This window comes from Moschus berezovskii, chromosome 18, assembly GCF_049115385.1.
Source record: "Moschus berezovskii isolate FMDL1 chromosome 18, NW_MosBer_1.0, whole genome shotgun sequence".
Classification (NCBI taxonomy): domain Eukaryota; kingdom Metazoa; phylum Chordata; class Mammalia; order Artiodactyla; family Moschidae; genus Moschus; species Moschus berezovskii.
The window spans coordinates 75,367,130-75,388,339 of record NC_142477.1 but is presented as its reverse complement, the minus strand read 5'-3'; the positions used below and the strand labels follow the sequence as shown (position 1 = coordinate 75,388,339).

Sequence of the window (21,210 nt, the reverse complement as noted above, 5' to 3'; positions counted from 1 at the left end):
ATCTGAATCATCTTCTCCAAACTTGCCTTCAGTCTGAGAACTACCTGTATAACATCTACAGTCATTAGATGTTATTCTGGTACTCTATCTTGCTTTTAACTACCCCCCGCGTTGGATTTTTCATCACTTTTTAATGTTCTTATAAAACTCTTGATCTTTTAGGACATCCATCTTCCTAATACTCTGATGGAGAGGGTAATGTTCCCCACTCCCCACCACACACACAGGTTGTAATGGGACAATGGGCATGAAAACATTTTGCAGGATAAAGGCAATTTACAAACAAAAGACATTCTGATTTATTCTTGCTTTGTGGTTATCCCCATTGTATTCACTCTCTGGGTTAATTTTTATCTTTTTCATTCAAATTCAACCTGACTTTGTAACTGGCTCATCATTATTTTTAATAACAAAAATAGTAATAACAAGTAGCACTTGGCCTCAGAAACTTTTAACAAACCTCCAAAGAAACTGTCAGGGAGGCTCCCATCTATTAGTTCTGTTTCCTTTTCCCCCAAACAGGGTGCTGGACCATCCTCCTTCCTTTAGTGGGACCACTTGGACAGCACTCAGAGGCTCCCCAGGGGAAAACAGGGATGTGAAAACCTCCACAGCTCCTTCCAAGGTTGCTTTGGAACATAGCTACAGTGGCCAGAACTGTGAACCTTCCAAAGAAAAAGAAGGGGCAGCTGCTGTAAAGGAAGGAATGCTTAAGTTATGCGCACCCCCATAAGATTGCTCTAGGTTTAAACAAATTAGTGTTGTCTGTTCCCAAATCATGACCATGAGGGTCAGCACATTTTTATAAAGGAATAGACTTAAATTGAGAACAGAGGACAGTTCCCATTAGTGAGAAAAAGTACTATTTCATGAAACCTTTGCTTTAAAACATTTTACAAAATTTTTCCTTTATGTATATAGATTGTGATGTAAATTGTAATTCTTACAATGAAAAAAAATAAAGAACCACTGGTTTAAGCCCCTAACACTCACCACGCCAGTGATTTCCCAGCACTAGCATGTCGAATCCCAAATATGTAAATTTTCTTCAGTAACTGATATGATCACAGTCTGACAATTAGAGGGTGATGAAAAAGCCAAACAAAAGCTTGGCAGTCAATATCCAAATATTCAGATATTATAGAATCTCTTTGATATGGAAAATTGACCCTGCTGGTCAGCCAGCAAACAAACCAGTTCTGTCTTAATGAAGTGAGTTTTATATTTGATATATCTATAATTACTTAGTGCATTTTTAATGAGAGAGATGGTAAGCAAGAGCAGTTTCTGAGTCAGAGTCTCTCAAACTTCTGCAAAGGAATTTCCCTGAGCTTTTGAAGAATCTGATCATAGTCAATACTGAAAAGAGAAATCTTTTAAGCTTCTGGATATGACAGACTTAAAAAGATACACCAGATGCCTTCAAAAATACATTAGTTCTTCCAAAAATACTTTCATGTCTTCCTTGTTTACCTTTTAATATAACTTTCACCTCTTTTCACTATAAATTTCTGTGCATTTTTAAAATAAAGTTGCTACTACATCTAATGTTAGAAGATTTAAACCAACAACTTGTTTTCTGTTTTTAAATGAGTTAAAAATATATGGGAGTATTCTGAGTTATACTTATGTGGGATTATTTGTTTGTTTGAGAATGCTACAGTGTTTCATAATTGCTACTTAACTTGTTAGCTGGAAACATAACAATTATTAAAGGCTCTATTCAAATTATAAGGAAATTGGCCACTGGCAGCTATTTTGTATAAACAAAGTGTCACTTATATTGAGTAATATGCTCTGATCCCTGTAGGATAAGATGACATGTGTTCCTAGCACATAAAAAAAGATGGCAATTGGAAATTATCACCGAGTTCTTCTGCCTCTCCCTTGGAACTCTACCCCAATGTCCATTACCTCAGAGAAGAGGTACAAGATATAAACTGACTTTGATGGATTCCTTTTTCACTGGGGTCATTGTCTCAAAAGGAAAAGTGACAATTCAGAAAGAATCTGATGCATTAGCTAGGGAAATGCACAGAGTGTGATGTACCCATCCTATCCTCTCAGACAGAGACTCAGCCTATCCTCACTCTCCATCATCATGGGATGTGATGGTGTGTGTACATTTCCAGAAGCCTGCCCATCTCATCACTACTCTTGCCACTTCAGATTCACAGTCATTCAATACACGGATTTGGTGATGCCTGCTGGTGGGCTGCAGTCCATGGGGTCGCTAAGAGTTGGACACAACTGAGCGACTTCACTTTCACTTTTCCTTTCATTCTTTGGAGAAGGAAATGCAACCCACTCCAAAGTTCTTGCCTGGAGAATCCCAGGGACGGGGGAGCCTGGTGGGCTGCCATCTATGGGGTCGCACAGAGTCGGACACGACTGAAGTGACTTAGCAGCAGCAGCAGCCTGACAACAACAGGCCAGGAAGGTTAGATGGCAACTGATGCTTGACTGAAGTAAATTTGTAGAAAGCATTCTGGTAGGTCCCAAAGGAAAACACTTCTTTGGTGGTAAAGTGAAGTGAAGTGAAATTCGCTCAGTTGTGTCTGACTCTTTGGGACCCTATAGACTATGGAATTCTCCAGGCCAGAATACTGGAGTGGGTAGCCTTCCCTTCTCCAGGAGATCTTCCCAATCCAGGGATTGAACCCAGGTCTCCCACATTGCAGGTGGATTCTTTACCAGCTGAGCCACCAAGCAAGCCCACTGATGATGGTAAAATGTTCAAAGTTCCGCTTATTTGGATTTTGTGATCCTTTGATAGGAGATGAACAGAGCAATAGGATGCTTTAAATGACTGAAGCTTCCTAAATGACTAGTGCAAAACTATTGCACCTTAGTACATGTAAACAGCTGTTTGTAGAGCCCTTCAAATGCTTCCAAAGCTTTCATTTATGTAAAGCAGCTCCCATTGACGTTACTTTCCTATTATTTAAGGATGTCTCTTAGATATTACAATACTGGAAAATGCTTTCATATTTTTAAATTAATATTTAACATGCTATAATTTGTACTTTTTGCCAAATCAAGCTAGCCTACTTCTAGTTTCCCAGATGGTGAGAGTTTACTCTATGGTTTTTTAATAGATTTGTCTCTCTTTGCTGTTTGGAGGATGTTAATCCATCTGCTCACTTACCTGTGTCTCTGGAATACTCATATGAGCAGTGGAATATTCAGTGGGCAGCAAACTGAATATTTAAAACAAATATTTTGAAAGAAAAGGAAATGTTTTTGTATGGACTTATTTTTAGCACTGGGACACTTGTGTCTCCTAGGCTGAAGTCCCCTCCATAGGTGGTGTCCGACACACCTGGAGTGATGGGCTGACGGTGAGACAGAAAGGGACTGAAGAGAGAGGCGGGGCTCAAGGCAGGAAGGTCATCTGCAGTGTGAGGCCCCGGCCCCTGACCCCGTGTCCCGGTCACCACAACCCCCTTTTGACAACCCAGGCTACAGTCTGACAAGTGACCAGCAAGGTGAGCCACCCCAATGCCATCTCTTCTGGTTCCAGATAAGATTGAAGACGAGCTGGAGATGACCATGGTTTGCCATCGGCCTGAGGGGCTGGAGCAGCTGGAGGCACAGACCAACTTCACCAAGAGGGAGCTGCAAGTCCTTTATCGAGGTTTCAAAAATGTAAGACCCACACGGCCACTGAAGGTCCAGGCAGGATTCCCCACCTGGGACTCCGCTCTCTCAAACGCCAAAGGGACCCCTCCGCGGGATTTTTGCGTATGTGAAAGGAAGGCCACTCTACAAAGGGGTCAGGAGAGCACGGCTGCCCACCAGCTAGAGAGAAAGGTGCCAGGTCTCGGTGGAGGGGAAGCCGGTCGGTGGCCCAGAGACCCGGCAGGGTGGCACGGCCTTGGCCGAGATACTCGCCCCAGGGTAGCCCGTCACACCATCAGTGTCCTTCGTGTCCCAGAATCGTGGGGCTTTCGGTCTGCTGCTAACCAAGCCCACAGACTGAAGGAGCAGCCTGAAAGCCAGCGTGTTGACTCATCTCATGAGTTCACATATTTAACTTCCTGAGAGCCTGGCTGGGAAGGTACTGGTAGCCCTATTTTACAATCTCATGGCACGGACATTGAGAATCAGGGCTGACTCACTCAAAGCCACAAAGCATAGAAGGGGCTGATCCAGGATCCAAACCCAGGTCTTTCTATTAAAAATCCCACAGCCCAGACTCCCACCGCACAGTGCCCGTTCTCTGATAACATCTCACCATTTTGCAAAGCAGCTTCAGTCCTAAAATAGGACTTCCAGCCACTCTCCTTGGAGTCATGGAAGTGCACAGGTCCCTGCCCATCAGGGCTCATGAGGACCCCCAAGGCTCTCAGCCTCCCCCACTGATTCCATCTCCCTCACACAGGAGTGCCCCAGCGGTGTGGTCAATGAAGAGACGTTCAAGCAGATCTACGCTCAGTTTTTCCCTCATGGAGGTGAGTCCGGTCTTGAAAAAGACCGCCCCCGGCTCCCTCTCTGCTCCCTCTGGCAGCTTCCTTCCTCCAAGGCCACGGGGCCTTGCTGTCTGCCTCCTCCTCAGGGTTGGGGAGAGCTCAGAGCAGCGTTCCTCCCTTACTGCAAGATGTGGTATCCACTAAAGCTTTAGCAGAAAAGAGCTCTGAAAATGGACCTTGTCCCAGAGATGGTAGTGTTAAAGCAGTATCATAAAGTCTCTAGAAAGCGGGCATGGTTATTGGAGAGTGGGGCCGCTAAGTCTCAGAGAGGCTAAGCAACTCACTGAAGATCACCCAGCTAGAGAGCGGCAGACCAGAATTAGATCCCAGAGTGTCTATCTTAAGCTTTGCTGTGTTAGGCCCACCTTCCACTGTGCCATGCTCTGTCTTTTCCTTAAAATGGCTGAGGCAAGGTGGAATTTTGAAAAAGAACTTTAGTAAATACCAGAAGCTATAAAAATAAAGGAATCCAAAAAGATGCAGGGTGAATAAAATCGTGCTTATAAATAAGGTTAGCCTGTGTGCCAGGCTCACAGCCACTCTGCCACCCTGCCTGACTCCTGCAGGCACCTGCCCTGGCCCCGGTGTCTGGGGAATCAGAGGCTTCCCATCGCTTCCGTGTGTCACATGTCAATTTACTTCCTGCCCAGGAGCCATCTCCTGCAGGACCCCTTCCTTGGAGATCCAAGTGTCCCAGACACTTTGGGGGTTCTGTTTCTCCTATGCCTTCCTCAGCAGCAGACAGGTGCCTTCTCGGGTGTGAGTTCCAGTACAGGGCTCCCGCCCAGCTGGAGAGGGTTTCGCCCCATGCAGGTCCCAGACCACTATTTGTTGAGTCCCGTTGAGCCACTCTTTATTGAGTTTTGACTATGTGGCAAACTGAACGATGGTTCTAATGATACGACTGCGTGAAAAGTGAAACAGTGTGCAGAGATGAGAAGGTGAAGCCCAGAGAGGCTGCGTTACGTTCCTGCAGTCACACAGCTCGGTAGTGACAGAATTGCTCTCTGAGTCCAGTCTATCTGACCCCTGGTGGGTGCGCATTCCATGGCATTGTGCTGCCATCCAGAAGAACATCTTCTACACATAGGACCAAGTCCTTCTTCCAACAAGAACTATACACAGAGACAGGAGCGTCTCTCTCCAGGGATGGCTAGACTTAGGGGCAAAACCTGTTAGCTTTTGCTAGAACTTCCCACCTAAACTGCAGAAAAACCAAACAGGTCTCAGTTCACACCAGTGGTTTTTCCCACTCAGTAATCTTTCCCTTTCTATCACCCCAGCATCACCCTTTTCTCTTTCTCATTGCTTTTAAGTGATCTCCCTCCCCTGTGCGGGGTCCATTTTCCATCACCTGCCTCTCCTTCTGTGCCTTGCAGATGCCAGCATGTATGCCCATTACCTCTTCCATGCCTTCGACACCACGCAGACAGGCTCTGTGAAGTTCGAGGTATGTTTGTCTCTCAGAGGCCCCAGGGCCCCATCAACTCTTCCTTTGAATGATGGGTGTGTTGGGAGGAGTGGATCATTCAGTGCTTCAGTTCTTTACCATTTAAGCAGGATTTCCTGAAGACAGAAGAAACAACTGTCCTCCAAGACTCAGGGCCTCGGGGACTAGCAGCCTAATGGCTCACAGGGGCACCAAGTCTGCACTTAGCGCTCTACATGCACTAACTCACTTAGCCCGCACAGTAGCCCTAACAAAGTAGGGTCTACTGTATATTACCAGTCTACAGAATAGGAAAGTAAGATAATGAGACCGAGTGGCTTTCCCAAGGTCAGACAGTAAGAGGCAAAGGAGGGCTTTGAACTCAGGTGGTATGTTTCCAGAGTCCACACTCTTAGCCGCCAGACGATGCCACCACTTGTTCGGTAATTGCAGCCGTGGGGTAAGGCGACAGCCGATGTCAGCACACACTGACTTCCCTTCTTCCTCCAGAAGCTCCTTCCCCAGTATGGGGCAAGGTAGGCAGTGGAAAGTGGGTGGTGTACTTTGGTGAGCTTGGCCGCATCCTTCAGGAGATGGAGGACTTGGGTGATACCTTTCTGTAAAGACAGTCATGGAGTCTGACCCACAGACAGAGCGCCGCCCCACCCAGTGGCTTGCTGCTTAATGTCTCATGCCTCTTCCACTTCTCAGGACTTCGTAACTGCTCTGTCAATTTTACTGAGAGGAACTGTCCATGAGAAACTAAGATGGACGTTTAATTTGTATGACATCAATAAAGACGGATACATAAACAAAGAGGTAAGTGAGCTGAGGCTAGGAGCATGAGAGCGAATTAGAAATAAAATAGCCCCAGTCACGCGGATGAAATGGGCTGAACAAGGAGGGATCTGCTTTGGGGCAGAGTTGGTTCCTGACAAAATGAAGGTCACCTTTGACCTCCCCCATTGTCCTACCCTGTCCCATTCATGGACACTCAGATTAAGTAGCATAGCTTCATTCATTCTCAGTTATTCAACATACATTAAAAAGAGGGTATAAATGATTTATTTCAGTGGAGAATAACTCTTCCCATTTTAACAGGTCAACGGCCACAAGTTAAAAGTAAAAAACTGGAATAGTAATATTGCACGCATCGCCAAGAAGAGAAAAAAGGAGATCTTTGAGAAAAGGAGATTACAACTGAATCATATTCAGTGCAGTGCAGTTCAGTCGCTCAGTCATGTCCTACTCTTTGCGACCCCATGCACTGTAGCACACCAGGCTTCCCTGTCCATCACCAATTCCTGGAGCTTACTCAAACTCATGTCCATTCAACTATCTCATCCTCTGTCGTGATGCCATCCAACCATCTCATCCTGTCGTCCCCTTCTCCTATTAGCCACAACCTATTTTAACAACAAATAAAACCTCAGAAGGGCATCAGGTGCAGCCATCTCTAAACAACTCATCACAAATAATTTCTGAAGCTTCACTGATTGACACTTTCAGAGCCTCAAAGTAGATGTGGTGCCTAGATGGTGAGATACCTACCAGTCTATCTCAAAACTCACTTTGGTATCTACTGTATCCTGGAGTCTCAGTCAAAGCTTGGATTTGGCATCTCGTAGCACCCCACTTCCGGAGTCCCTGTGTGCCAGGTTCAGTGTCCAGAGTTACAAATATCATCTCTGATCCTCACCTCAACCCCCCAGTTTCCATTCCTCATTCATTCAGTCATGCATTTGCTCAGCATATACTTGAGGGCTTGTTAGGTATTCTAGGTGCTGAAGATAAAGTGGGGAACGATATCCAGAATGTGAAAAATCCTAATGTCCACCAATAGCAGATATGGTAAGAACTCAGTGTATAATGGAAAAACAAGTGGCCATGGAAAACCATGCAAAAGCAGTTAGACATAATTTTAAATTAGCATTGTCCATTCCATTCAAACATTATTTTTACAGTTCAGATCAGTTCAGTTCAGTCGCTCAGTCGTGTCCAACTCTCCGCGACCCCATGAATCACAGCACGCCAGGCCTCCCTGTCCATCACCAACTCCCGGAGTTCACTCAAACTCATGTCCACAGAGTCGGTGATGCCATCCAGCCATCTCATTCTCCATCGTCCCCTTCTCCTCCCGCCCCCAACCTTTCCCAGCATCAGAGTCTTTTCCAGTGAGTCAACTCGTCGCATGAGGTGGCCAAAGTATTGCAGTTTCAGCTTTAGCATCAGTCCTTCCAATGAACACCCAGGATTGATCTCCTTTAGAATGGACTGGTTGGATCTCCTTGCGGTACAAGGGACTCTCAAGAGTCTTCTCCAACACCACAGTTCAAAAGCATCAATTCTTCGGCGATCAGCTTTCTTCACAGTCCAACTCTCACATCCATACATGACCACGGGAAAAACCATAGCCTTGACTAGACGGACCTTTGTTGGCAAAGTAATGTCTCTGCTTTTTAATATATTAGCAAGGTTGGTCATAACTTTCCTTCCAAGGAGTAAGCGTCTTTTAATTTCATGGCTGCAATCAGCATCTGCAGTGATTTTGGAGCCCAAAAAAATAAAGTCTGACACTGTTTCCACTGTTTTTCCATCTATTTCCCATGAAGTGATGGGACCATATGCCATGATCTTTGTTTTCTGAATGTTGAGCTTCAAGCCAACCTTTTCACTCTCCTCTTTCACTTTCATCAAGAGGCTTTTGAGTTCCTCTTCACTTTCTGCCATAAGGGTGGTGTCATCTGCATATCTGAGGTTATTGATATTTCTCCCGGCAATCTTGATTCCAGCTTGTGCTTCTTCCAGCCCAGCGTTCCTCATGATGTACTCTGCATATAAGTTAAATAAGCAGGGTGACAATATACAACCTTGACGTACTCCTTTTCCTATTTGGAACCAGTCTGTTGTTCCATGTACAGTTCTGACTGTTGCTTCCTGACCTGCATACAGGTTTCTCAAGAGGCAGATCAGGTGGTCTGGGATTCCCATCTCTTTCAGAATGTTCCACAGTTTATTGTGATCCACACAGTCAAAGGCTTTGGCATAGTCAATGAAGCAGAAATAGATGTTCTTCTGGAACTCTCTTGCTTTCTCCATGATCCAGCGGATGTTGGCAATTTGATCTCTGGTGCCTCTGCCTTTTCTAAAACCTGCTTGAACATCTGGGAGTTCACGGTTCACAAATTGCTGAAACCTGGCTTGGAGAATTTTGAGTATGACTTTACTAGCGTGTGAGATGAGTGCAATTGTGCGGTAGTTTGAGCATTCTTTGGCATTGCCTTTCTTTGGGATTGGAATGAAGACTGACCTTTTCCAGTCCTGTGGCCAGTGCTGAGTTTTCCAAATTTGCTGGCATATTGAGTGCAGCACTTTCACAGCATCATCTTTCAAGATTTGAAAAAGCTCAACTGGAATCCCATCACCACCACTAGCTTTGTTCGTAGTGATGCTTTCTAAGGCCCACTAGACTTCACATTCCAAGATGTCTGGCTCTAGGTCAGTGACCACGTTATCATGACTATCTTGGTCATGAAGATCTTTTTTGTACAGTTCTTCTGTGTATTCTTGCCACCTCTTCTTAATATCTTCTGCTTTTGTTAGGTCCATACCATTTCTGTCCTTTATGGAGCCCATTTTTGCATGAAATGTTCCCTTGGAATCTCTAATTTTCTTGAAGAGATATCTTGTTTTTCCTTTTCTGTAGTTTTCCTCTATTTCTTTGCATTGATCACTGAGGAAGGCTTTCTTATCTCTCCTAGCTATTCTTTGGAACTCTGCATTCAGATGCTTATATCTTTCCTTTTCTCCTTTGCTTTTCGCTTCTCTTCTTTTCACAGCTATTTGTAAGGCCTCCTCAGACAGCCATTTTGCGTTTTTGCATTTCTTTTCCATGGTAGGATGTATAATATTATCTCAGTGTTGTAAATAATTAAATGCTTCTATATATACTAAAATATATGATACTCTATGGAGAAGGAAATGGCAACCTACTCCACTACTCTTGCCTGGGAAATCCCATGAACAAAGGAGCCTGATGCGCTATAGTACATGTGGTCACAACAAGTCGGACATGACTCAGTGACGAAACCACAACAAAAGATACTCTAGAATATTCAAAGACTACTCTACAAAATACATTTTTAAAAAGGACCCTAAAGTGAGACTTATAACAAGATCTTCAACCTTGGTTCAACCATTATTCCATCTCTGAATAATCTTACTAAATCCTGCTCCCCTTCTGTAACTTACAAACTAGACAAAACTGTCCCCTTTAAATATCCATCAGATCTTTCTGGAGGCAGGATTAATAAAATTCTCCTTTAAAGAAAATAAAGTGTGGATAAGCAGCTTCCTAGAAAAGATAGCTGGACCTTCCCCTGGCAGTCATTTGGAAACAGTTCCATCAAAATCGTAGCAAAGAAAATACTGAGAGAGCAATCAAAATTTATCTTTAAGTCCTTTCTCTTATAAAAGTTATTCAGGAAAGAAACCTATAGCCCTGTGGATGTTAGGACTCAATGAAGCACACATTTGTAAATAAGCACGTGGACAAGTCTATATATCCTAGTTCTGTCCATTGTCAGGACCTAAGAGCAATGACACCCCCTGTAGCAATGAGTAGACCTGGCACCTAGACCCTGGTTTCTAAATATCGTTCTCCAATAAAAGCAACCTGTCTCCTTGGACTTGGTTGATTCCAGACCTGGGAAAGAGAAAATACAAGACGATCTTAGAGCATCTTACAGTGTCAAAAAAAAAAAAAAAATGGGAGTGCTATTGAAGAAAACAGGGTGGTGAAGAGCATGTCTGAAGGTCATAGAAGTCAGCCTGAAGGAGTTCACAATAGCCAATGCTATTAATATTATAATATGAGCAACAAAATACACATTTATAGTTTGGGATTATAATCTGCAAAATAAATACCCATGTTGTTCAGTCGCTTAGTCGTGTCCGGCTCTTTGTGACCCCATTGACTGCAGACCACCAGGCTCTTTTGTCCATGGGATTCTCCAGGCAAGAATACTGCAGTGGGCTGCCATGCCCTCCTCCAGGGGATCTTTGTGACCCAGGCATAGAACCCGTGTCTCTCACATCTCCTGCATTGACAGGGGGTTCTTTACCCCCTGGGAATTCCGGGCCTCTGTAGACACTCCATCAAATATCCTGAAGACAAGGCTACTTTCCTACATTCCTTTTCCTCATCCTGAGTAGGGATCAAGGAAGCCCATGGAATGCCATTCCTGGCCAGTGTAACCAGGAAAACACCACAGGGCCACTCAGCCAATACGGGGCTCCCAGCCCCTGCAGACATGGTGCCAGGTGCAGAGAATTTAGCAATGAAGGATCAAACGTGTGTCCTCAGAGCCCACAGTTTTGGGGAAACAGATCCACAGAGCAATAAGAACCACTTACTTATTTGAATGAGTATGTTACTGAAAGGTTGGAAAGAAAATATGAAAGAATTTGTAACATCTATCTGGCCCCATGGTAATTTTTGTCTTTGTAGAAAGGGATTTTTTGGTTACAAAGATAGAAAACCATCAACATCAATGGGCTTAAGTTGAGACCTTTCTTGTAAAGATATAGGTAATTTCTCTAAAAAGTCTTTTAAGAAATAAATAATTCTTGCTAAAGTGAAAAGCGTTGCAGGTCATTTAATGTAGCACATTTTAATCCCCATTAAGAGTAGAAAGTTGTGGGTCTCCACTACACCCGTCTCCTCCTCTCGTTCACCTCCCTCCTGCAGCACTGTCTTGGGTCAAGATGGCCACCCTGTCCTCTGCAGGAGTGGTTGGCGGTGGGGAGACCCCAGAGGACGCTTTAGTGAATAGGGTAACCATTCTCAGACACTGCCTCACCAGGGTTTCTCTTGATCCCTGTTACTATCTCTGCCTCCTTCAACCACTTTTCCAGAAAACACAGGCATATGTGGGTACGTGTGTGCATGTTTGAGCTCACGAGAAATTACTCGTGAGAAAATCTGTGTCCTCCTCCGTCTGCCACCTCCCTTCCCCGCTGTCTATTCCTGTACCCTTTTCAATTCTCTACTTGCTCTCCCTTTCTCCCAGCACTTCTCTCATCCCCTCTACTCCATCTGCTCCAGCCTACACTTATAGAAGTTCATCTCTTATATTTATTTTCAGTGTCTGCTCTCCCCTGATCTCAACTAAAACCTGGAAATGATTTGCCCGTGGTACCAACTCTGACACAAGCTCCAACTTTTCTCTCCGACTTCTCAAGAGAAATCGACATAGTGACTCAGTTCCATAGTCAGATGTCCACATTTGTTCCCATCAAGTGGTACAAACAAAGCCACACAGGCCAATCATGCAAAGGAATTATAGAGCAGAGAGAAGGTGTGGGTCCGTCAGTACATGAACAAATCCACTCAAATCCCACTTATAACTCATCACTTGGGAAAGCTCAGGAAGAGGTGAGCCAACAAAGAATTGTCCTGGGAAGAGGCTCCCGGTATATACACCCTTCAGCTTCCTTTCTAACTCCCTCTCACTACCTGAGGTTCCTTTTAATCACTTTCATTCTCAAGGGAGACAGAGAGCCCCAGATGAGCTTAACTTCCTGGTTCCCACACCGTGTGCTTCCATGTCCCCTCTCCAGGAGATGATGGACATTGTCAAAGCCATCTATGACATGATGGGGAAATACACATATCCTGTGCTTAAGGAAGACACTCCAAGGCAGCACGTGGACATCTTCTTCCAGGTAGGAGCACACACCCTGTGTGTGAACTTTAAGCTCAGCTTAGACCAATCAACCCACAAGCATCTGAGCAGTGTTTTGTATCCAAGCCTCCACTGCACATGGTAAGAAGCAGAGAATTACAAGATGCACCATCCCCCGGGAATAGATTATTTTATTAAATAGACAAGTATACACTACAGAAGAGAACAAGGATGAATATTATTACGTATGAGTGGTAGCATGTGGACTCTGAATTTCATAAAGATGGCTGGGAGATCAGAGTAAACAGCGCATGCGCACACATCAAAGTTACTGTTATGTGTATTCCTGTGCGAAGTCGCTGTGGTTGTGCCCTACTCTGTGCTAACCTACGGACTGTAACTTGCCAAGCTCTGCTGTCCATGGGGTTCTCCAGGAAAGAATAGTGGTGTGGGTTGCCATGCCCTCTTTAGGGGATCTTCCCAACTCAGGGTTCGAACCTGTGTCTCTTATGTCTCCTGCTTTGGCAGGAGGATTCTTTACTACTAGCGCCACCTGGGAAGCCCTCAGAGTAAATACAGAAGATGTCATTGGTGTCATTGGTCTTAAGCCTTTGTGCTTGAGGAGCAAGGGGAAATCAGATGGAAACTAGGATAGGTTGGAAACTAGAGCGAGATCTTTAAATTGAAGAGTTTACCCTTGCTCTGGTAAAAAGTAGGTGGATGCTGTTAATCTGTGACAGAAGAGTGGCAAGATCTTAGGGGTATTCTAGTAAAAAGAAAAAAATTCACCTAGCAGGAGAATATCAGCGAACAAGAGAGCTCATTCTAGTCTAATCCTTTCACTTTGCAGATGAGGAAAGCAGAGGCTCAGAGAGACTCAAGGTCACACGGTAGGTAACACAGACAGAAGTAGAACTGCCCATGTCCAGTGTTCTTACTGCCAAGTGGACAGGCTAGAAGTGAGACTGGGGAAGACACGTTAGGGAGTCAGCAGAATAATCGGGTGATGAGAAGACGAGCCTCTAGAGCAAATATTTTCATTTGAGAGATGCTCATGGGGGTCAAAGTGCTGTAACCAGGGCCTGGAGTTGTCTGGCCAATGAAAGACCATCCTAATTGTCAGGGGAGTGCTGGTGAGCAAAAAGCAAGTTTTCAAATGCAGATTACCAGTTTCTTTAAACTGCTTCCTGTGTCTTTCAGAAAATGGACAAAAATAAAGATGGCATCGTGACTTTAGACGAATTTCTTGAATCCTGTCAGGAGGTAAGGAGAGATCTCAGGGCACAAAACCTCTAAATCTGGGAAAGGAAATCTGGGGCTCGGAGACCTGAGGAAAGGAGAACACGAGACACCTGCAGTCCTTCGCCTCAGAGCCACCGCAGCCACAGCAACACAGCCCAGAACTGCAGCCTCCGCCCCTTACAGTCCTTCGAGTCAGAGCCACCGCAGCCACAGCACACAGCCCAGAACTGCAGCCTCCGCCTCTTACAGTCCTTCGAGTCAGAGCCACCGCAGCCACGCAACACAGCCCAGAACTGCAGCCTCCGCCCCTGAGACCGGGCTGCAGCTGGTTTCGGCCACACACAGACCAAGCAGGGGAGCAGGGGGCTGTGAAAGCCCAGAGCAGGTCTCCGTGGAACTGCAGACTTCCAAGTGGGCGGCACTGTCATTTCTCAGTCTTCCTCTGCCTGATGGCCCACTCCTTAGACCAGGGGTCCCCAGCCTCCAGGATCTAATGTCTGATGATCTGAAGTGGAGCTGATGCAATAATAAGAGAAACAAAGTGAAAGTCGCTTTGCGACCCCATGGACTGTAGTCCATGGAATTCTCCAGGCCAGGATACTAGGATGGGTTGCCATCCTCCTCCAGGGGACCTTTCCAACCCAAGGGTCGAACCCAGGTCTCCTGCATTGCGGGTGGATTCTTTATCAGCTGAGCCACAAGGGAAGCCCAAGAACACTGGAGTGGGTAGCCTATCCCTTCTCCAGGGGATCTTCTTGACCCAGGAATCAAACCGGGGTCTCCTGCATTGCAGGTGGATTCTTTACCAGCTGAGCAACCAGGGAAGGCCAATAGAAATAAAGTTCACAATAAACATAATGCACCCAAACTATCCGACCCTCCCCGCCCCCCACCATCTGTGGAAAAATTGTCTTCCACAAAACCAGTCCCTGGTGCCAAAAAGATTGGGGACCACTGCCCTAGATTATAAGGGAGTTTCTGGAAAAAGTCTAAAGCTGTGATTCTTAAACCGCAGTGTGCATAAGAATTGCCTCAGATGATTGTGAAAATGCACTTTCCATGTCTCAGTCCCAGAGGCTCTAGATCTTGGGTGTGGATCTAGAAAGTTTCATTTTAGCACAGTTTCCCTGGCCAATGCTTTTAAAACTTTAATGTGCAAACCAGCCTCCTTGAAGTTCTTATTAAATGCAGATCCTAATTCAGTGGGTCTCCACTGATGCTTGTGTTCTAAAGGATACATTGGCCCCAGAGTCAGCCAGAGACTGAACTGGAAATATCACTTTCCTCTAATTTAGAAAAATGCATCTATACCCCTACTTTGTTTCAGAAAGATATACAGTTACTCTGACGTCCGCTTAGTAAGAACTGCATGCAAGTGCAGGAAAGTGGGAGAGGGGAGAAGTTATTAACATGTAGTGAGCACCAGCCAAGTTTTAGGTACATTACATAAACTTCACATAGTCAATATATTTAAAAACTAGAATAGACTGAGAATTGATCATTCTTAACTGACTTTGACCAATGCCTTGGAGCAGTGCCCTAGAGAAGCCCTGCTAAACTTGGTACTAACCTGTTAGCTGATGGATCTTTGGGTAGTCTAGGGGTTCTGAACCAGTTATCAGGCAGCCAGAGGGGAAGTTGCTGAAAGAGAGGCTCAGGTCAGCAGTTATTTACCAACATTTCTAAATGTTTCATTTAGAAATATTTCTACATTTTAATCATTTTGAGCTGGCTAACCACCAATGTTCATCATATCCATTTTAAAGAAGGGAAAACTGAGATATTGCAAAGTTAAGAGATATGGTTAAGCCTCAAAAAATGATTGAGATGGAACTTGAACTATATCTTTTTAATTTTAAATACTATGCTTTTTGACTATGCTTTGTACTATGCTTTTTGACAGGTTTTTAATCAGTTTAGTTTCTCACATTAGCAACTTTTACAGCTTTCATTAGCTCACTTTTTTTTCACAGACCACCCTGTAAGTAGGCACTATGGTCCGTACCATTGCACTCACAAAAACACGGAGGCACAGAGAGCTAAGTACTTTAAGGTCACTCCGCTAGTAACAGAGCCAGAATTAGAATCTAGGCAGCCTGACTTCCGGATGCCCGTACTTTTAAAAGATTTCAAATACCCATAATCAACTTTGTTGACTTTCTTCTACTTTAGTCGCTTTCATTCATGTGTCCTCTAAATTGGGCTTCCTAGGTGGCGCTAGTGGTAAAGAACCCGCCTGCCAACGCAGGAAACTTAGAGTCGTGAGTTGGATCAGGAAGACCCCCTGGAGGAGGGCATGGCAGCCCAGTCGCTACTGAAGCAGCTGAGCATGCATGCACGTGCTCCAAATTATTTTTTTCCTTCTGCTTTTTAATTTTAATTCAATTTTCTAGATGTTCTTTCAAGATTTTTGAGACGGAGGTTTAGATCATTGGTTTTCAACCATTCTTTTCTAATATAAGCAGTTAAAGGGATAAATTTTCCTTGAGTACTGCTTTAGCTGAGTACTGCTCTAGATTCCTAGGTTGATGTCGTATTTTCATTATATTTTAAGATCCTTTTTTTCTCTGACACATGGAATTTGAAATGTGTTAAGATCCAAATATTTGAGGATTTTCTACATCTCATACTTACTCCTTAGAGAATATACAATAGAAAAATATAAAATAGAGAACATAAAATAGAGACATACCTAAGAAAATCAGTAAATCCAAAAATTGCCACTTTGAAAAAATTAAATTGATAAATGTTTAACAAGACCAATTTAAACAAAAAAGAGAGAGAATACTCAAATTATCAATATCCAGAATTAAAGGGGTAACATCACCAGAAGGTTTACAGGCACTAAAAAGTTAACAGTTCAATTTTCAAAAAAAATTGATAATATATGAAGTCTACAAACCTCCTACAAAATGCAACTTATCAAAACTAGCACAAAAAGAAACAGAAAATTTGAATTGTCCTATGCCTGTTAAAGAAATTGTATCTGTATTTCAAATTTTCCCACAGAGAAAACGTCAGGCTCAGATGTCTTCACTGGTAAATTCTTTCAAACACTTAACAAAGAAATGATGCTAATAATACAGAAACTCAAGGACACAGAGAAAAAGAGAAAACTTCTCAGTTTGATTCATGAAGCTGTCATAACTCTATTATGGAAACTTGACAAGGCCACTACAAGATACAAAATTTGGGGAGCTAATGTATTCTTTCTGGACACAGGCACGAAAACACAAATCCAGCATATGTAAAAAGCATAATACATCATGAACAAATAGGGTTTATTACAGGAGAGCTAGAATGGTTTAACCTTCAACAATTAATCACTGTGATTAATGACATCATAGAATAAAACAGAAAAAACATGTGATCATCTCTATGAGTACAGAAAAAGCATTTGATAAAATGCACTTCCCCACAGCTTCTTAAAAGAAGCAGTCTTCACTGGTTTACTGAATAACTTGTTTCTTCTGAATTTCTCTTTAAGGCCAGAGAAGGTGCTTCTTGCTTTGAATTTCTCTTGGCTCAGTAGTTTTTTCATAGGCTTAGTTGCTCCTTGGCATGTGGGATCTTAGTTCCCTGTCCAGGGATCAAACTCACATCCCCTGCATTGCAAGGCAGATTCGTAACCACTGGACCAGCAGGGAAGTCCCCCATTCTGGGAGATGTGCTCACCAGTTACAGAGCTTCTCAGGGAGAAGCCTCAGAAAATTCTAACCATCCTCTTCCCTCCCTCCTCCCTTCCCAGGATGACAACATCATGAGGTCCCTCCAGCTGTTCCAAAATGTCATGTAACTGTGAACGCAGCCATCCAGCTCTCAGAGACGTACTAAACAGCCAACTGAGCACCTTGATCGGCCGTCCTGCTGATTTTACACGCTAACTCTTGGGACAGAAACACCTTTTACACTCTGGAAGAATTCTCTGTGAAGACACACTGTGGAACCCAGGACCATGTGGCTCAGTCTCTGATTGCCAGCTCTTCCTCCTCCCTCTTCTCGAGAGAGACAAGATGAAGTCGGGTTTCTTTTGGAAGCATGCTCATCTCTTCACACTGCTGCCCTGTGGAAGGTCCCTCTGCTTGAGCTTAAACAGTAGTGCACACCTTTCTGCTTGCGTGTCCCAGGCCACTGCCTCCAAGTCCAGCAGACCTTGATGTATCTGGAAGCAAGATGACCTGAGCCAAACATGCACCATCCTCTGGCCTCCCAAACCAATGTGCCTGTTTCCTTTCTTTGGTGGGAAGAATGAGTGTTACACAGCACAGTTAAAATCTACCATGACTAGAATGGGAGAGCCAGGACATGTAGGATAGGACTGAATTATTAAGCATGGCATTGTCTAGTGACCCAAACTGCCCATGTGCTATTTCCAAAGGCAAGGACAGTAGAGCCCTCTCATACTAGCATCTGCGCTAGTGCCGCAGGTCCCTTACCATGCACAGGAAGGGGGCCAATGCCCAGTGACCCATGCCTCACTCCATCTCCCGCTTGAGTCCAGCACTGCATGACCCTCCCAGAAAGCCCAGGATGCCTGCAAATTGCTGTAATTTTATACCATCTTCTAACCAATAAACAGAACTATTTCTTACACTCTTAATCTTCATTTCATCCATGACTACATTGGGCAGAAAGGTAAGTTGTGAAAAGGGAAGGCTAGTCCATTCCTCTGGCATCCAGTTGTTAGTACTTCCATTGTGCCAGGCACTGTGCCAAGCAGAGCATCACCCTCCCCCAGGCAAATATCCGATTCAAATACAAAGACTGTGACCATAAGCAAATGCAGCTTAAAGATGAGACTCTTCACATTGTCCCTTCCAGCACAACTGCCACTCCCGAGACCCTCTGGTGTAGAAAGTCTGGAGCCTCACATGGTTGGGGATACAGAGATGAAGCGGTGGGCAGGACCTCCTGCTGAGGGGCTGAGAGTCCAGGAGTTGATCAAGAGACTCCAGCCTATAAACAGCAAATAACTGCTTATATTGGACACTGGGAGTCTTGGTTTCCTCATCTGACATCATATTAAAAAGATTAAGAGTTAACAGTGGCATTCTTGGAAAGAAAGCAATGTACTGAACCCCTATTACGTGCCAAGGGCTGCACTAGGGGCTTATATACATTACCTTATTTTGTGGTAGGATGCTCTGGAAGGTAGAGTCTTCATTTTGCTGGTTTGGACCCTGAAGCTCAGAGAGATAAGGGACACTGACTAAGGTAGCACAGCTCCCTAGAGAGATTAAACTCTTCCCACAGTATCCTAGAGCCTTCCTACCAGGGGATTCTCTCACCTCGAGGAACCAAGGGTCCCTCACTCAAATCTCATTCATCTCGAGTCAGCTCAGAGAGACAAAGGCATTCTCTGAACCCAAATAGCAGATGAGGAAACAGATCTAGAGAAGGGGAAGCCTTAGGTATCTGTGGCTACCTAAGGTGCCTTAGGTATCTGTGCAAGAGCAGGTCACCACACCTCTGCATGCATGAAATACTCCCGATCTGGGTGCCATTGGCTACTGCTTCTTATGGCTAGGAGTACTGAGGCCACTGTTCTGCTTCTCTGTTTGAGCTTCCTGAGTGCTGCCATGCAGTCGTCAAAGGCTGCTGGGATGTGGCCGGCCACTAACAAGGCACATGGTGAGGCCCAAGCAGAGGATCTCTACTTGGGACCTCCCCACGCTGGGTGTGCACCTGCATCCTGAGGTTGCACAATGTCTAGACCACGGTTCTCCACCCTGGCTACACGTTCATAATCACCTGGGGAGCTTGAAGAATGCCAGCACCTGGACCCCACCCCTGACCAACTGAAGCAGAATCTCTGAGGGCAGAACCCAGATATCGGAATTCCTTAGAAGCTGCCCAGTGATTGCAAAGTGCATACAGAGCTACAGTGGGGAACTGACCATACCCAGTGCTATGAATGAACACAGGATCCGAACCATCCCACTTGCTACGATCATTGGCTCAGAGCTAGGCTTCGTTCATATGCCAGTCTACACAGCATGAATCTCAAGACTTGGGCTAGGAACAGTGGGACAAAATGCTCTGTCTCCTATTGGACATGAGTGAGAGACAGTCCTAGGACAGCTTGCAGTGATTTGGGAATTCTGAGAGCTTATCTGATAACCAAAGGTCAGATAAACCAGAATCACAGGAGATAAGCAGAGAGGTTTTGCTTTTTTTAATAAACAGTGTAAAAATAAACCAGAAACTGATGAGATCATTGAGCTGCTGGATCAAGCTGCACCTGAACCTACACATACCTATGACCTTTCCAGATGCCTCTGTTTAATGCATATGTTAGTTTAGCCCAGTGTTTCTCCCCCACGGCTACCTATCAGAATCACAGAAATTTTTTGAAGTACCTAACGCCTGAGTCTTATCCCAGGTTCTGAATCGGAATTTCCAGAGGTGGGGCCCTGAGCATCAGTATGTGTTCAAAACTCTCCAGGCAATTCCAGTGTACACCTAGAAGAATGGAAGGGCTGCTACCCTTCTCCCTGTCCTGGCCAGACCACAAATCAGAAACCCACTTCAGTCCTCAGAACCTAATACTGACAGGAAAATCAGCATCTGGAGATATCAGAGAGAAATCAGAATAGAAGGAAGATTCAAAACTCGTCCTAAGATGAATAAGCAACAGAAAGCACGTTGGTCGTCCTGGTGGGTAGAGAGGTAAGGACACCCTATTGGAGCAATTGCAAGGAAATGGGCCAGCATTCGTCAAAGCTTTTAATAAAGGAACGAGATAAAAATAAACTCTGCTGTTTCCACAGAGGCACAGAAACAAAAAGAGGCCTGGACTCTTGTGAATCCATGCATCCCTCAGCAACTGAGGTATTAGAGAAACAAGGTTCTTAGCTTGAAAAATCCATCCCCTTGGCATCCTGGTGGGATCCTCCTCCTCCTGAATCATCCAACAGATTATCACTATTTGCCAGTCATCACGCCTGCTGATGGGGATTCAGCGGTATAGTAGATGCCTCGCCAGACACCCCTGGTACTCACTCCCGTGGACTCAATGACTGCCGACTGCAAATGCATGTGACTTTTTGCCTGTGACTCTGACTGTCACAGACAGACTGTGGCCAAGATAGCCCCACTCTGTGGGCAGGGCAGGAAGGAAGAATCAGGTTGTTAACACTTCCTAGCAGCAGCCCTTAACCAGTGACTAATGCCAAGTTGGCGAATCAATACCCCAGATCCCAATAGGAACAACTCTTATCTTTTCCCAGACTATTTTCTCCACTGGAATTGAGCCCCAATCACCCACAGTAGTAACCTACTCAAAAGTGCACCCCTTATTGACCTCTTTCTCTTCCCTGTCTCATTTCCTGCATCCCCCCTACCATTACTTCCTGGAGTCACCTCCCAGGTAAACTACTTA

The 21,210-nt window shown here is 44.7% G+C and overlaps 1 protein-coding gene across 6 annotated transcripts in view; it reads left to right on the top strand.

Moving 5' to 3' along the window:
• KCNIP1 (potassium voltage-gated channel interacting protein 1) overlaps positions 1-17,740 on the top strand; it is a 416,919-nt gene extending 399,179 nt beyond the window's left edge. For 5 of the 6 annotated variants that reach the window (XM_088827575.1, XM_088827574.1, XM_055421797.2 and 2 more), the window contains 7 exons: positions 3,524-3,648; positions 4,385-4,454; positions 5,852-5,922; positions 6,613-6,720; positions 12,523-12,627; positions 13,788-13,850; positions 17,578-17,740. In XM_088827575.1, the coding sequence (XP_088683701.1) occupies positions 3,524-3,648; positions 4,385-4,454; positions 5,852-5,922; positions 6,613-6,720; positions 12,523-12,627; positions 13,788-13,850; positions 17,578-17,625 (590 nt within the window). In that variant the 3' untranslated portion in view covers positions 17,626-17,740. Of the gene's footprint in view, positions 1-3,523; positions 3,679-4,384; positions 4,455-5,851; positions 5,923-6,612; positions 6,721-12,522; positions 12,628-13,787; positions 13,851-17,577 lie in introns of those variants that run through there. The other variant, XM_088827578.1, reaches the window with a different exon arrangement.
• The last annotated feature ends 3,470 nt before the right edge of the window (positions 17,741-21,210 follow it).